The 18525-nt window shown below is 40.3% G+C and overlaps 1 protein-coding gene across 2 annotated transcripts in view; it reads left to right on the top strand.

Annotated features, from left to right (window-relative positions):
• The window catches only part of LOC131471216 (F-actin-uncapping protein LRRC16A-like), a 60107-nt gene that overhangs the window by 3226 nt on the left and 38356 nt on the right, over positions 1-18525 (top strand). For both annotated transcript variants that reach the window (XM_058647622.1, XM_058647623.1), the window contains exon 2: positions 1685-1782. In XM_058647622.1, coding sequence (XP_058503605.1) covers positions 1685-1782 — 98 coding nt within the window. The remainder of the gene's footprint in view (positions 1-1684; positions 1783-18525) is intronic.

The raw sequence follows: 18525 nt of genomic DNA, 5'->3' as shown, positions 1-18525 counted from the left end.
AGTTATATTGGGTATGTGATCTTGAGTTTTGGAATTGCTGCACATTTAGAGTGTCTGTAACATGCTCAAGGCAAGCAGATGCACCATTTTTCCCTAATTATTAGTTTCACTTTGGTCTGAGGAAGCCTGTGGGTGAGGAAGATGCTTGTCAGCACGGATGCATTCTCACACACACACACACACAGACGGAGAGTTTGTCTCTGTCTCAGACACATGTGCACACAGAATGCATCAGCTGCTGTTCTGGGTTGAATGAGGACCGTGCAGAGGTGGCTGACCCACTTCTGTAATCCAGTTCCCTGGCTGTGGGCGCTTCTACTGGGTGTGAACAATCAATCTCAAAAGCGGAAAAACACTCGGTGTAGAGCTCATTTAAAAGTGTGTATGTGCATTTATTTAAGTCGTGTTCTCATAATTTTTTTTATTGATTAGTGTTCGGGTCATGTTCAGTGTCATACAAGAAATAGAGGGAACAAGACTTTAAGTCTGCAGCGGGGATGAAGCTGCCCTGTGGTGTTGTACTTAATCACAGCAACGCTTTGAGCTTAATGCAAATTCCACCTTGCTCACAATGGCGATAACAAGTTGATGTTAAGAGGATGTTTTGACTGTCAGTACAATTACATTTGCCTGTGTAATTAAGTACATGGGATTTCCATTGCATTTAATCCCATAGTTCATAGTTCACTGGGGCTAAACAATCTTGGTAAATGGTCTCATTGCAATTTTTTTCTAATATTACGACTGTGATTGATAACGTTGATATATAAGTTGTTGTTGTTTTTTTAGTCAAGCGTCAGTTAAATATTTATCATGTTAAAACAAGATTATTACCACATGACCACCAAACAATATTAAGTACTATTTTTATACTACTGCAATGCAAGGATATAAACGTAAAGATGTGAATGGTTTTAACCTAGATCAAATCAAAAAAAGTTGCATTCTTTTATACGAAAATGCATTCATTGTTCGGCCCTATTGTCGACATATTTGGCTCAAATAATTCCATAAGATTCAGCTTTAGAGGACATGAAATGTTTTTGAACAAATTCAAATGGAAAACAATCTTATAGAGATTTCCTACCAAAACTCCGGATTAATATAGACCAGCCAGTCCAACAATTACCTCCCCATGTACTGTAACTCTCCTCCTTATGTCTGAGAAACAGTTCAATACCCAAATATAGATTTAATGCACAATAATGATAAAATAAAAGAAAAAACCCTGAAAAATCAACAAATCTTCACTTAGAAAAGCTGTAACCAGTACATGTTATAATGTAATACAGTGTAGTGTTTAATCCATCAGTAAAAGATTATGATGTATATGCAAAGACCGTTATACACAGGCTGCTTTTTCAATGTCTGATTTCTCATGCTGCCTCTAATTCGAGGATGTGGGAAATGATTCCTGCGGACGCAGACATCCACTGATCAGTGTTCTGCTGAGGAAGTGTGTTGAATGTCGAAATTATGACTCAACTTTTGATTCAGACCATGTCTGTGGTAAGACTGAAAAAAAGATCCTTGCGTAATGCATTCAGCACTGGTCCTCTCTTTAATTCTTCATAAAACCTATGTCACTGACCCGCTGTCAAATCTTTATTTTAATGCAATGCTGGGACATTCGCAATGTTTCATATCTGATTTTGAGTCTCTACTCTCTTCTCTCCTTTTGTAGAGAGTGTGAGGGATGCTTTGGGGAGGAAGGTGAAGCTGGCACTGAGGAGGAGAGTCAAACTGGAGATCAAAGGAGACAAGACGGAGAACAGAGTCCTGGTGAGTCAACGCTCAAGCTACTTCTTCATTAAGAGGAGCAGAATCTGTCTGATACTTGTCCTCTGCTGAAAGACGTTTTTCTAACAAACGTCTCTACCTTTCGCTTTCACATCTTCACATCTTCAGTCACTGTATCCTGTTGGGTTCAGATATTGCTTTGATTTTTTGACTACAAATCCAAGTTAACAAGACTTGTTGGAAACATTGTTGCCGTCACTCTCGAACTCTCCTGTGTGTTACTTTGAACCGAGTCAACTGAGGAAACGGAGTCTGTCATAGCAGCACTCAGACAGACAGTTTTCACTGTGTCGCACTGTATTCATTGTGCTTTTCACTCACAGATAACGTTCTAATGGAAATATCTCAAGTCAGTTTTGATAAAATGGGTTTTTGTTAATGATTTTTAGTGCAGCACTTTTCTGTTATAACCAGAATACTTCCCGTTATCTAGGTCTTTGTTAACACCCCAATTTTCCCAGTATTTGTTGAAATTGAAGCAGCGAAATACTGCCAAGATTTCAACAAGAGTTTTCTGGAAAATGGACGTGAAATAGCCAGTGAGCCAACGCTTTCAAGACTGTTGTGTAAATCTCCCAATCCAGAATGACTAATAATGGATCACAGATTTGTGAATTAGGCCCAAATGTGATAAGATATGGATGAAGTAAATAACCGTTCGTAACCAATAAAAGTTTACTGATTTGCTGCATGTTCATGGATACAAGGATATCATTATAATAGTGAAGAAAACTTATTTATTAATGCGAGGAATAAGGGAAAAAGGGAAGAAGAAAGAGAAGAAAACATTCCAGATGCCAACTGAAATAAAACAACAAAAACCAACAATGACATCGAAGATAATATTGAATTTGAAAAGTATCACGTCTGTGTGTTTTAGATTGGGTGAGTTCTGACTCCCAAGAGGATTTACATTGTAGCCATGTGGTGCTAATGCTGTACCTATCTGCATGAGCCTGTGTGTCATTGCTACTTCCTCCAGCTCCAAACCTCTGATTCATACTTTTGTTTCCAAAGCTCTCCGTTTGACCTTGATCATGAAGTCCTGCAAGGACATTAAATACTGCAGGTAAAGTTTAACACGCTGACTCAAAGCTGATTTTTTTGTGATTCATTCAACCAGTCACCAGTGACTGTGCACCCTCGTCTACCCTTACTGTGTCTCTTGGCAGCGTGGACACAGCAGCTCAGGCCATTACATTTTGTCCAGGGAACTGTAATCCACTGAATGCTAAATAATTAATACCTGGCTGGTTGATCATTAAATATGCATATTGTCTCCGTCAAAAAACCAGAGGATTAGTTAGGACAAAGGAGTTTATTCTGGAAACTGTGTGACGGGAGGAGCCTCCACAAAGTTTAATGGTTGAATCGGAGGCTGTGGATCAGCATAATGTTTAACGTATGTGTCTGTGAACGGAAACAGCAGGAGCTGTTTTTGTTCTGCAGCTTTTTAATATCTAAACACTTACTGAAGGAAAACTCTTCTAAATGATCTGGAACCCATGCTGAGGGAGGTAGCAATGAGAGAGAGTAAATGGCACTTTATGGCAGTTTATGTAACGTAATCATTGATTGGGAGACATAGTGTCTCGCGGACTCTGGATCCATTGGTGTTTTATCAGCTGTAGTGTTGTTGTTTTCCCTTATTTTAGAGGTTAAAAACAAACAAACCCTTAGGAACTTATTGTCAGTTCTGTGCAATAATTTCTTTTCTTCACACATCACTCAAATATGTGCAGAGGAAAAAACGCGAGTCAAGGTCTTGGTTTGAGGCAAACTCTGTAACAACAGTATCAGTGTGTGGGAGCTGCAGTCACACACACACACAACAATGTAAAGAAGTGGGAGTCAGTATCGGGAAGTGAGGAATTCCAGTGGAGTGGTTCTGGAATTTCATCCAGAGCATGAGACTGACTGACTGAGTGAGTTTGTGTCCGTGCTCCGCTCGACTGTACTGAACAAATAAACCAGTGTTTGTTGTTCTACTGAAGAAACTGAATATGGAGGAAGTGGCTACGCAAGAAAACAAACATGTCGTGTGGAATGTCAGCCCCACAGTGTTGTAGTATCTGACGTCGGACCCGAGAAAAACAATAGTTTAGTTACACGTTGTTTTGAGTTCAGATATTGTTATCCAAATACAAAGTGATTTGATAACAAGAAACCCTTCCCACTATACATCTAGTATTTTTAATCATGAATAAATACAGTGTGATGCACAAAGAGGGTGAAATGTGTATAAAGTGAGGCAGATGCATTATATATGTAGCACTGTCATCTTTGAGAATACAAGTCATTGTCATGAATCTGTTGCTGATAGGAGAAGAAAATTGTCTGATGCTTCTCGTGACAGGAAGCAGAACGATCATCTGCAATAGGAGTGGGTCAATACAATACAGTGAAATATCGCAATATTTTGTGTGATGATATTTGAGACTGAAAGTGTAGATTTTTTTTAGCATACAATGTTTTAACTGATGTTACAAATAAACATTAAACTTGTTATGGGTTATCATAAAAAAAAAAGAAGACATTTCCGTCCCCTAAATGGTGCCAATTGCTAACTCTCTCTCTAAATTACAAATACTCAGTATCGTGATAACGTAATATAGTGGTGGTGTCTCTGGTGATTCCCACCCCTAATCTGTATGCGTGATTGTTTATCTCGTCGTCTGTGCCAGTGTCTGTTCAAAGTCAATTAGATGGTCGCTGTCTTTCTTCTTGAAGCTGTGTTTTTAGGTGGTCTGTGTTTTGGAAGGTGGTGCCGCGTTTAGCGCTCTGAAGGAACCGCATAGAAACGTGATGCCTTCCATTGGGATCATGTGCCGTGTTTGCAAGCGCATCTGTAGGCTCGCCTGTCATATTTGTGACCTAACACGTGTTTACAGGAGCCGCTTGAACACAGCAACAGATACAGCGAGTAACGGCAGTTGCAGAGAGTGTTGAGCTGGAGCCAACGCGTCTGTTTTCCTTGTTGGCACGGCTGGAAATGAATGGCTTGTTTCAGCATGGTGTTTTGCACAATGTGTTAAAACACCTGAATGGAAACACAGAAAATGAATATAAATATTGAAATGTCACATTCATGCTTGAGATTGAGGGGAAAAGTTGGCGCAACAAAAAGAGGCGAACACGAATAGTATGAAGATCACAACCCAAGAACACAATGAATTGTACGTAATCAGTTTTAAGCATCTACCATTATTGTGCGTCTGACTTTGTGGCGCATAAGCTGTGTAAAAGGTGCACACAATACACCTGACATTTAATGAACTTCCCCTAACAGCGCACCACAGCCACATGCAGTGCAGAACTTGATTTACCTCAGACAATAAAAGACATTTATCTGCTGTGTAAAGTACACAGATAATGAAGGGAGGCATATGGTCGTGTCCACTGTCTGTTTTCTAGTCAGCCTAACAATCACACACACACACACAGACACACACAAGGCTTTTGCCCCTTTTCCTGCTGAGCTTTGCTCAGACTGGGAGTGGAGCACTACAGGGCCTGAGGCGTCTCTTAAGCACACTAAAGCTTGATGGATACAGTCATCTTCCTTCTTTGAAGACTGAGGGGTGAAGGAGGTAAAGACAATAACATCAGTCCATCAACATGAGCGAAGATGGGGGGGGGAGTGGAGGGACAATGGGAGAGCGAGGTAAAAATGGAAAAAAAAGTGACTCACTGTGCAGGACAGAGGGGATGGAGCAAACACAGGCGTTGTTATGAAAAGCTGTGGGAGCTGTGGGCTCAAACGCTTGCAGGTCATTGGTACATGTTGGAGTTAAAATATCATGGACTTCATGGTCTCTTGAGGATGAATCCTGAGTTGTCCTCTAGCATCACTAAGAGGTTGACTTGATGTCCAGAGGAGGAACTGTACTATTGTCACGTTGTCACCTGTATTGTCAGAAGAGAAAAGAAAAATCTGATACACCGGGTTTGGAAATGTCAGTTGGAGCATTATGTGTTAGAGTTATCTGGTCCCTCATTCACAAATCCTTGGCTGCCTCTTAGAACTACTATTAATAGAGGTTTGTCCAACTGTTTGACTTCGCTTCATTTCTTGATGTAAATTGAAGGGCAGTGCATGGGTGTCTATTCACTTTAGACAGACACACGAACACAATCGTCTCTGTGAAAATTTGCTGAGGTCCTTGGGGAAAACCCAGTTTTTTTTGACAAATGATTAAGCACAACATCCACCACCCCCCCCCACACACACACGCCCTCTTTTAAACCTTCAGGCCTGTCATTACAGGTGGTGAGAAACTGGTGATGACCCAATGCTGTGCTTTCAGACAATAACCTTTAGCTCCCTGTCATGGGAACCTGCAGTCCACTGTCTTTTATCAGTGGTACTCGTGCTCAAAGGCTGCAGAAGAAGTTTCCTGTAATTTATTTTGGAGATACTGTTGCAGCATCCTGTCTTTGCATGTCGAATCCTTTTGTTTAGTGGACATGAGCAAAAGAAGTACTGCTCTTTTGTCTTTTTAACCAAAGTTCAGCCGGAGTCATCTGTGTGAGGCCTTTTGACTCTGCTCGAAGATTCTTTGCGTTTTCATCATTCTGTAGTGATTATTAACATAAGTGAGGTTGACATTGAGATCTAACCCGGCAGAATAAACGTGTCTAACTTCGTTTTCCACTGTATGATTCAGTATGGTGTTGTCTTTAATGATTTGTGTTTGGTCAGATGGATGAGATTATTCATCTGGTTCATTTTTAGTTCTTTAATTTTAGAAGCACAGTGTGATGTGTTTAACTGTCTTGTTTTTTATTAAAACCAATAACCTTGCACTAATCTCAATAGATACTTGTCATACATCCCAGTGTGGCCTAAAGTAATCCACTCATTGTTTCACGTTTTAAAAAGGGGCAACTTTGTCTGTGAAAACTAAATATGCTGTACTGAGAATTTTAATGGCGTGTATTTTCATGATTACACTTTAATGTGTTGCTTACTCATTCTAATTAAACCATAGATCAATTTGACCTGACAACAGGGGGTTTAAACCCACCTTGCTGCGGCGAGAAGTCAATGTAAATTAACATTGATTCTTTTCCAAAGATCAAAATATGATAATTTACCATCAATAATAATACATATTTAAGCGTCACATGGTTTCCAGTCTGTAATAATCTCATAAAGGTAATAGGTGTACGTCTTGGCTGCTGATCAAACGGCACGCCATCTTATCTCCTCATGCATTTAAATGAGATTAAATACTCAACAGTGATTCCTTTCAACTTGAAGCTAATTTGCTGTGTCACACTGAATTCATATGTCGGAGGAGGCTAAATATAGATGTTGGTTCAGCTTTGTCAGCACACATTTTCTTCCCTGCTTTTCCTCTGAGTGGTTAGGTTTTGGTGAAGTGCTGAACAGATTCAGGTGAACGAGCAGGTGAATTAGGATGCGTTTGAAGTGTGACTGTGTGTGTGGGTTCCAAGTTGTTAAATAAATAAATTAGTGTCACATATGTAACAAAAACCACCAAGAGTGAGATGTAAATCTTCCCTGTTCAATTCCAGAATCAGATTATAATAATTTACTCTAGCCTTCAATTAGCTCCATTTTATTCCACCCTGTGTTGTTTTATTTGCCTTTTTAGTTTATTTTAAAGTTAAAACTGGGTTTTTAACCTCTCGACTCAACCCTTTTCCTATTTTATTCCACCCTGTGTTGTATTTTACTGTTTTGTTTGCATATTTTGTTTTATTTCAAAACAAGGTTTTTACTTTTTGACTTTAGACTTGTCTTTTTCATTCCACCCGCTGTTGTGTTTTATTGTTGCTTTTTGAATTGTATTTTCCTTTTATTGTGAAGCACTTTGAGCTGCAATCCTTGTATGAAAGTTGCTATACAAATAAAGTTTATTATTATTAATAAAGTAAACAAAAAGTAAAGTAAAATTACACAATGCACATATTAAGTGAAGATAACATGAAGATAATATAGCATAAATTGTATTTGTTTTACATTAGTTTATTGCCCAAACAATATATTATTTCCATACATAAATGTGGACAGCTGGATTTATCAGTCACATCAGGCACATTTTTTTTTTACATACAAACGTTGTTTAAACTAATAAATGCTGGTCAGTGTTGATATTTTGGCAGATCATTTTAGAATTGTAGGACATCTGCGGTTTTGTCACACCTGTCGTGAGAGCTGTCCACAGATCAGCAGTGACGGTTTTTATTACCAGGTATGAGTAACACCTTTGTGTGTAGGTGGAAATTTCCATTTCCCTGTGTGGTCGCTCTCAGAGTGGCAGTAACAACTGAGACCATTAACGCCCAGAAAAAAACATTTACTGAAGTTAGAACTCAAGAGAGAAGTAGGTACATTTCATTTCAGATAGACTTGCAACCGAGTGGAGTCGCCCCCTAGAGGCTTTTCAGTATAGTCTAATTACCTGGTTGCCCTCAATCAGCAAACCAAAAGACTACGTCCAATTTTTATACATGGTTTTTATATATAGAATGTCAGTGATCCAGTTTTGATCAAGCTTTGATTGCAGTCTACATACAAATATTTAGGATATTGTTTACATGTCGTATCTGCTGTCATTAGAGCTACATGTTTTGGGCAGCCTCAGGTTTACATTCAGCTTAGTTTTATAGTGTGAAGTTCAATGGTGTTCCATCAAGTTGAATTAATACCATATATGTGCCAGGATACTCCCCTAATCGCTTCAAATAATGACTATGAAATCTTTTGTGTGTACTTCAAAAGGTTTGACACGGCTCTTTAAGCTGTGTTTCCATCATGGTACAGTTTGGTTTGGTACAGTACTGTACGGCTTGGAAGGTGAAGCCCTCGGTCAGGCTTGCATTTCGATTAAAAACACATTTACTCGGTAGGCGAGGTGTGCGCTGTGGCCGTGTCGCGTAGCGAGATGCGTAGTGTGATGTTGTATCGGTGCGCTGACAACAAACCATAACGCGAGACTACAGACAACAATGGAGGACATCCAGCGGCTCATTTTTGTCCTGCTCGGTTTGTAGCATTGTATGAAAATAGATTACATTAAAGAAACCCCCCCGGTTGCAAGGGAGGGACGCTTTTCTGTCGCCCCATCAGCTGACTGTCATGGGTCTAGCTCCGCCCATACCTTACCATTACTCTGGTACCCCAAGGGAAGGGTACCCGAAAATGATACGGTTGGGACCGCAAAAAAAAAAAAGATTCACCGCACCAAACTGAAGCGTCCCACTCGGTGTAAACACGTCATTAATGTGCGGTAGTCTGCTTACACACTGTCACATTTCATTGGCTGCTCATTTTGTCAGTTTCTGTGTTGAATTAGTCTCCACTGCGCTGAATAGAGATTTCGTTATAGCATGTTTTCCGCCCACAATGCTCGACCAAAAACTCCCTGGAGACACATTACCCAGGCTCATCACAGCCTCGCTCCATGCAAGTCCCGCCTACAGTCATTCATCGTCATTATCTCATAGGTTATGGTTATTGTCACTGAGGGCGTCCTAATATAATCGACACGGCCGATGGTCATATTGGATTTTATTGTCTATTGACTTCCAATATGTTTTACTTTTAACCTCAAGTTCAAATGATGCCAATGAGGTGTGTCTAGTTTGTTTTTGACTCTGTTTAAAATCTGCACATCTGATCCAAATGGTCCTGTTCCATATTAATCATTCCTCAGTGATTCTGTGTCACAGTGGCTGTTTGCTATTATAATGGCCTATTGTTGCACTATCCTTCTGCTTTTATTGGTGCAACTGAACGAGGTTTGTAGGTCACGGTAACGCACGGATTGATTGGACAAAAGCGACATTTGTGGGGTGTGTCATAGCCAGAGGACAATCAATGTGATGTCTATCAGTCACAACACTGAGAGCTGAGTGATTGAAATTAAGACAGACGGGGTAAGGCCTTACCTGACACTCTCTTTGTTTCATTTGCCTGTTTGATCTCAGTTTGTCTTTAATTCTATGCGTGTGTGTGTGTGTGTGTTATAGTGGACATTCTTACAAGATATTTCTCTGTGCCCTCAAGGACTCTGTCAAGACATTTGCTGGCACACATGCAGCCGTTTCTCAGGAAAACCACTGCAGTGATGTCACTTTTGCTGCATGGGTGGTTTTAATGATGCTGTTGCAGGTTTTGATTGTTTCCTCCTGCAGTCGTTCATTGGTTATCGTTACGATACATTTAATTCCAAATTGTTTTTGTTTTGTTCTTCTTTCTTTAACACTATACAAAGGTGATAATAATGGGTTTTTAAAACCCCTTACAGCAGACCCGCGTGTGTCTTTATGTGCAATCAAGTGTTTCCATGTTTCTGTGTGTGTTTGTGGATTCTGACAGATCAGCAGTATGTTGGACTGGCTATTTATGTCTTATGCCCTTTTACACACATTTTTTTATTCTGAAATGGGTAAATAGAAAATAAAAAAAAAACATAGTCTGCGTCTGTCCAACAACAATAATAATAATAAACCAATAATTTTGTTTTACATTTTCTTTTTTTATACAAATGAAACAGTTTGGGTATAATGTTTTAATAAGTCGACTTTAAAGGTGTGTAGTGTAAACAGATTTCTTGCTTTGTATGAGAATAGACTGCAGGCTTTTGCCTCAACTTGCAAGGGATATTTACACCAATTAAATGGGAGTGACCTTTTTCTGTCACCCAGTGCGCTGACTGTCAGCTCCACCCTGACCGTACCAGACCATATTACTCTGGTCAACCCAGGAGAACGGTGCCAAAGAATGCTACGTTGGGGGCTCGCTAATTTGGTACGATTCCGAATGGAAACAAAAACCGATACGTTCAGCGCTGTACCAAACGGAACCGTTTCACTTGGTGGAAACGCAGCTTTAGAGATGAACAAAATCTTGAGAGCATGTTGGGGAGAGAACTGTTGGGGACTTTCATGTCTGTATTAGTGTTCACTGCAAAGCACATGTTTGTATATGAGAGAGAGGGAGGAGAGAGAGAGAGGGTGTGTGTGTGTGTTTTAGTGCCGACTGATGTTATCTACCCACTCCAGAGGGGAAACCATGATGCCAACACCAGCTCAGAATGAAATCCCCCTCCCAAACCCCCCCCCCCCCCCCCTCCCTCCTCCCTCCTCTCTCTGCCTTTGTCTCTGACTGTCCTTTCTTCTCTCCCTCACTTTCTCTTTGTCATACCTGTGTATGTCTCTCTTTCTCATTGACAAATCACTCTGCTTTTCCAGGTTGGATTTTCTTTGGTACAATTGATTTGTAAAAAAAAACAAAAAAACAATGTATCTGCTTCTATTCTCTTTTTCTCAATGTGGCCTGCATTTAAATCCCATTTACCCCAAAACCTCGGCTTGCCATCACATAGCTACACACACACACACACACACTGTCTGCCATGCTGATAAATGAATGAACCCCTGTCTTTATTCCTTATCTCTGTAACCTAAACACACACAAGGTTCTCAGAGGACACCCTGTAGGCTGACACTGTTCTAAGAGGAACCCCCTCTATTATCCCCCTCCTCCCCAGAGTGCAGTTTCCATAAACCCTGACATCCAGTGTTCGAGGGCATCCTGCCAACCTGGACTAATCCTAATCTGAAAGCACAATCATTTAATCCCCATGCCCTAGTACTTTGAATCTTTGCTCGCTCAACCTCAGATTTGCTGTTTGAAATGTGTGTTTGAGGTTGGTTCATTATTGATGAGCTTGTTCATGAGGTAACACATGAACTATTGTTTATCGTGCCCATTTCAATAAGGATTTCTTTGAGGTCCAAAGACGCATTGTTGGCAGCAAAGGATCATTTTTATTGCCTCTTGAGTGTCTCCATATATTTTAATCATCAAGCTTACATCGTGTGCGTCTCTCATTTATTATTTAACACATCGTGCTTATTTGCTGGAACTTAATATTCCGACCGAAACCATAACCAGCGTCGGTATCAATAAAAACAAAAGCATGAAATGTAACATAATCAGACGCCACATTTATTCATGCCTCGGCACGCCGCAGCTGTGGTCTGATGAGATCAGCCAATCAAATGTGTTCAGGAAGTCCCAGTGACGGCCGCCTTTGTTCCTCACCGTGCTCCTCTCCTCAGCAGTAAAACACATCATCATAAGCAGGCCAGCGATAAAAGAAAATTGACGTCTCTCTCCCTAAAGCTTTGCTCAACTACTGAGATGACATGCACTGCAAAGGGTTTAATCTGTCATTAAAGATCATTTAGTGCAATGTATCCAGTTTGCAGTTTGAGAGATTATGCTTTGTGTGTTGTTTTTGTGAGGTGTGTTTTGTAACTAAAATTCCATTAGTATCAAAGTGTAATGTTACTTCTCAGCACTAGTGTGATTGTTTTGTTTTAGGGTCCAGACTTTTGCCATGTGTGTTTTGTCTGTGACTGTGTGAGGGCTGAACAATTAATAAAACTTTTATCGAAATCGCAATACAGCCCACTGCAATTTTCAAATAGCAGGAGGCGCAAGGTTTTTTTAAAGGCAAAAATGTGCGTCAAAATATCATTTTAGATGAATTATTGTCTTGATCTATACACGTCTTATTCTACAGACGGAAGAGAACGTCTTTGGTTCTCACAGATCAGCACAAATTATCACACAGTAACCATTTTAAATATGTCTTTCAAATGAAAATGACAATAATGATGTAAAAGTGAGCATTCCCTCTGATATGTCGAATAAAATGGCAATTAGGTATTTATTAGTATGAAGAAATGATTGTGTACTATGATAGAATACTGCATGCTACACACTGTGCTGTAGTTTTGACACAGTGTGTGTGTGTGTGTCTGCAGATATTAAAGGACCAGACCTCAGCTGCACTGTCAGCTTCTTGTCTTGGCAGTGGAGAATCCAAGTATTTTAAGGAAAATTAGTTTTCTTTAGAGTAGACGGAACACTCTTTACTCAGGCGAAGCTCAAGTTTTCCTCAGAGCAGGTCTTCAACCACAATAATGGCTCTCATGTAGGACTGCATCTACTGGTTATTTTCATAATCAATTAGTCTCTCAATTGTTTTCTTGATTCATTATTTGCTTTATGGAGCAAAGCAACCAGGAAATATTCACATTTAAGAAGCCTTAAAATCAGAGAGCTTGTTTGGATTGAGACAATTAACTTGGTAACCGATTAATAGTCGATTAATTGTTGCAGCCCTACTCTTGTGTCTCTCTATTCTGATTAATCTGTCAGATTATTTGCTCCTTTTTTAACAGGCTTCGGCCAATTATTGTCTCAACATCAGACCATTTTATTTTTTCAGTGGCCTGTTTCATGGATTTAATATTTAGTGTTCTATTATTATTATTGTTATTATTAGGGTTCGAGCAACAAGGTTGCAAGAACCCTATTGAAATGCAAAAGATTATTATTATTATTATTATTATTATTATTCCTAAAAGTAAATCGCATTTTTGAGGCCTTTCCCATACCCCAAAACTCACAGATTTTTGTGACCGCATCAATCGTGGTGTAAATTTACGTCTGAAAGTCGTTCGGGGAAAATGCGTGGAAAATTGGAAGTGGGAGGGGCTAAAAAGTCACGCAAAAAACTTCTATTAGGTCAACTCATGTCGGGTTTAACGTAAGTGAACGAAACTTGGTACACACGTTCATTAGGTGGGGACGGTCAAAAAAGTCGATGACGACTTTCCCGTGAAACCTACAGGAAATCCGCCATCTTGGGTTGATTGGCGATTTTTTGGCGATTTTGGCGAATTCGCAGCAATGGTATTTGAACTAACTCCTCCTAGAGTTTTCGTGCGATCACCTTCAAACTTGGTGAGGTCCCTGTGGACCAGTTGAGGAGCTCACGGTATCAAAAGTTTTTTCAAATGTCGCACGGCGCACGAGATAGGGGGCGGCAAAGTTCGTGATGATTCTGATGTTTCGCATCAGAAAAAAAAAACTCTTATAACTTTGCGATGGAAGGTCCGATCCGAACCAAACTTGCTATGATTGATGATGGGCCATGGCTGAAGACGTCTATGAAAAAACGGTGAAGTTTGAAAACAGCGCCTCCTTGTGGTGAAAGAAAATACACAAAAAAAAAGTTTTTTTACGATTTCGGGAATAACTTTTACACAGATAATCGTACCGCACTCAAAATTGGTGACAACAGTCAAGACACATGGTAGATGATGCGTGATCAATATGACGACAAATCGTTTAACGGTGTTGCCATGGCAACGAGGCAAAGTCGGATTTTTGGGACAAAAAATCAAACTGCTACAACTTCGTGAATCCTGGTCCGATCTGAACCAAACTTGCTAGGATTGATGATAGTCCGGCCCTAAAGACGTCTATATGAAAATATTAAATTTCGAAAACAGCGCCCCCTGGTGACAGTAGACAATATGACAGCTTGTATTTCAATTATCTCCTCCTAGAGCTTTTGTGTGATCACCTTCAAACTTGGTGAGATCAATGTGGACGAGTTGAGCATCAAAAGTTATCAAAAGCTTTTTAAAATATTGTATGGCGTACGAGATAGGGGGCGCCAAAATTGGAGATAATAATAATTTTTCAAAACAGACAATGAAACTCTTATAACTTCGCGATGGAAGGTCTGATCCCAACCAAACTTGCTATAGTTGATGATGGTTAGTTGCTGAAGACGACTATGTTGCTGAAACGGTACATTTTGAAAACAGCGCCTCCTGGTGGTGGTAGAAAATTCTAAAAAAACAAACTGTTACAACTTTGCCAATCCTGGTCCGATCTGAACCAAACTTGCAAGGATTGATGACAGTCCGGCCCTGAACACGTCTATATGAAAATATTCATTTTCAAATACAGCGCCCCCTGGTGACAGCAGACAGAATTACATTTATAGTTTTTGATGCTGCTCCAACAGGGATTGTTGTATCCACTTGAAACTTAGTATGTGGGACCCCAGACCCTTCCTCAACATGTCCGTAAAAGGTCACCTCCCTACAGGAAGTGGAACGCCCGAAACAGGAAGTAAAGTCTTACATTGTCCGATTGACACGAAACTAGATATGTGAGTTACTGGACCTTCCCTGAACATGTTTACGGAGACGCCGTTGACCAAACAGGAAGTCGGCCATTTTAAACAGGAAGTGCCCTCTAACTTTGCCGTACGTTGTCCGATCTGCACAAAACCTTATATGTGACACCAGGGACCTGTCCTGAGCATGTCCGTAAAAGGTCACCTCCCTACAGGAAGTGGAACGCCCGAAACAGGAAGTAAAGTCTTACATTGTCCGATCTGAACAAAACTTGATATGTAAGACAAGGGAACTTCCCTGAACACGTTTACGGAGACGAACAGGAAGTTGGCGATTTTAAACAGGAAGTGCCCTCTAACTTTGCCGTACGTTGTCCGATTTGCACGAAACCTTTTATGTGACACCAGGGACCTGTCCTGAGCATGTCTGCAAGAGATGACCTCCCAACAGGAAGTGGAATGCCCGAAACAGGAAGTAAACTCTAAGATTATCCGATCTGCACAAAACTTGATATTTAAGACAAGGGAAGTTCCCTGCACACGTTAACGGACACGCACTTGACCGAACAGGAAGTCTGCCGTTTTAAACAGGAAGTGCCCTATAACTTTGCCATACGTTGCCCGATCCCCCTCGAAATTTGGAACGACATGCACGGGGACGCCGCTGAAAATAACTAGTACTGAAAATAACTAGTACCGCGCGCGGTGAATGAACGGGTGAGAGCGAGGCACGCGGGGAGCCGTGGCACACGGCGACCCGCGTGGGTCGGCTCGAACCCGTTCATTATTATTATTATTATTTAAAATACATAATTGTGATTGGACAGGCGGACCATAAGTGTTCAATGCATGTTAATGTTCAGCAATTTTGTATGTTATTTGTTATTATTGAACTGCTGTGAGATATGATGTGGATCAGTGTCATTCTTGGCATGTTCTGACAAATTGGATAGCAATACTGCACAGGATTTAGATTGAAAGATGTTAATTAGGTCAGTATTAACATGGTTAAACTCACCCTATGGTTCTCAAACTGTGGGCCACAAGTTTCCTCTGTATCTGTCGCTCCATCTTAATCTAATTTTGCTATCAGTAGGCAGTATCTAAAGTTTATATGAGGAAGAGGAGGATGATAATAGAGCAAAGGATCTCATTGGGAATAAAATCTGCCCTCCTGTGAAAAGTTGACTTTGCTTGGCCTATTTAAACCTCTGTATTTTAACATTGATGATAATGGTGTTACTTCAAGAAGTCAATATTTTCTCAGGTGGTATTCGGTATAAAAAGTTTGAGAATCACTGAACTAACCTGTATGCTTTGCTATATACTGTATAAAGAATCCTCTCTTGTGTCTGTGAAGGTTCTCAGTCATCCAGGTCACAGTCATCCTCAGTAGTTGGTCGTAGGCGACTGGAAGTTTAAACTCTCATCCAAGAGGCTTCTTCACACAACACAACACACACGCACGCACACACAAAAACAAAAATGTGCACATCCGTATTAGAGCTGCAACTTACGATTATTTTCAAAATCGATTAATTTGATCAATTATTTTCTCGATTCATCGTTTTGTCCATAAAATATGAGAAAATGTTGATCGGTGTTTGTCAAACCTGGAAATAATGATGTTCTCAAACATCTAGTTTTATCCACAAACCAACAAGATTAACTTTTAATGATTTCTTTGTTATCCAGAGCAAAGAAATGAAGAAAACATCAGAAATCTTGTTTTAATCATGAAAAAAGCTTCAAACCGATGAATCGATTATCAAAATAGTTGTCGATTCATTTAGTAATCGATTCATTATCGATTAAACGATTAATGGTTTCAGCTCTAATCCTTATTATAAACTGATGAACACTACCAACAAGTAATGTACACTGTACTGTACATGTGTTGTGTAATGCCTGTTCCTTATGCACAGTAAACAGCTCTTCATGATCCAGTCCAGAGGGCATCCAGTTAGAGATAAGGAAGAGATGGCAGTCATGCAGTCAGAGTAGTGATGATCTGATTAGCCAATAGCCATACATTAAACAGCATGAAATCTCCGAGGACATGCTGTTTTCACTGTTACAAAATGAGCATCACATGTCTTTCATTTATTGCTCTCGCATCTACAGAGATAGGCGGGGGTGGGGGGGGGGGGCAAATGAGGGTAAGGACACGAAGAGATTATGTGAGGGGAAAGCTGAGAAGTGCAGAATGAAAGGATGAGAGCAGTCTCTTCTGTACTTGATTGATTTCAGTGTTGTGTTGATTTCAGTGTTGTTTCAAAAGCTGAGATGGGGTCATCCCAGCAGCATCGGCAGCAGCAGCATCATCAGCAGCAGCAGAAGCGAGTTTGACAGAGATAAACACGGCTTTTAAACACTTCCCCTCATTTAATGTCTTCACTACTGATTGGATTTAAATCTTGGCTCCTTATCAGCAAAACAGCACTTTGAATCTATTAAGTCATTTCACTTGCTTTGCCCTTCTGCTTCTGCTGTATCACTCGCTGTCTCCCTCTCTGTCTCTGTCTGTCTGTCTGTCTGTCTGTCTCTCTGTTCACTTTGTCTTTCCTTATTTCCATTGCGCTGCTTTGACAATTGGAGTTTACAGCCAGCACATCATGACTCATTCACGTTACACGATGACACACATTCATATGCAGGACATGCATATGTCACTTGTGCAACACAGACCTGGTGTCAGTAGCAGTGTGCTAATGTTTAGGATTGTATTCACATCAGGCCATTGATGAAGTTATATGTTCATTTGTCAATATTATATATATAATAGCTGTTAGAATTCCTCGGAGCTCATTGCTATGACTTTGCTTGTTTGTTTGTTACTAAGCATGTTTCGACCCGACATAGTCTTATTGTTCATTCTCCATGTTTTTGCTTGCTGGTTGTTGGGAATAATCACATCAAAGCTAATTTTAAATATACGCTATTATTTAATGGCATAATACCATGTGACTCTGTAACTTGGCCAGTGTCAGTCCGTCAGCCAAGACATGGACAGACATCTGCTGTTTCAGTCCAGCCAAAAAGGAACTCAGTTGGGGTTCTTATAGACCTTTGGGACAGTTGCACCCTCTGCCCCTGAGTAATTCCCCTTATGGAGGCAAAGCAAAACAAACGTTTTGAAATGTGAAATGGTATAAAAAAATAAGGAGAAATAATTTTTCTTTTAATGGTTAACTTCCACTAAGAGGAATGAAGTATACCACATGTGGTCAGACATGAAGCATTTACAGTTCTTCTGTTGTTATGTTATTTGGTGCCATTGCAAATTAACCAAAAACAAAGTGAACCAATGGACTGAACACAAAATGGCATGCTGGATATTATTGAGCATGAATGCACCCCAAGATATGATATATGAATAAAGGATTTTTGGCAGAAGAGCGGATTTCCTGTGGCTGAGTGCTGCCACAGCTGAATGGCGGCAGATGAAGCTTGGCTTTGCCGCTTCGCTTCTTACAGAGACTCACTGGAACTGTAGACTAGTGTGAATGTTGTTCGAGGGCCTGAAACCTCATTGACATTCTCAGTCAAGTCCTGGCACTACAGCGCGAGTGTCTGTCAGTTTTTGTATGCACACAGTATGGGTTAGCGGTTACCATAGTGACACGATGACTCGCACATGTGGTTTGGGGTAAGGGTTGGGTTGACGGTTTGACAGAAAAGATTACCTTGGAATGGTTTCGGAAAGACAAAATATCGTTGTCTTTTCCTTGTGCACTACGAT

The sequence above is a fragment of the Solea solea genome, chromosome 13, assembly GCF_958295425.1.
Source record: "Solea solea chromosome 13, fSolSol10.1, whole genome shotgun sequence".
In the NCBI taxonomy this organism is placed as follows: Eukaryota; Metazoa; Chordata; class Actinopteri; order Pleuronectiformes; family Soleidae; genus Solea; species Solea solea.
Note: the sequence above shows the minus strand (reverse complement) of the source record. Positions and strands in the feature narration are given on the sequence as shown.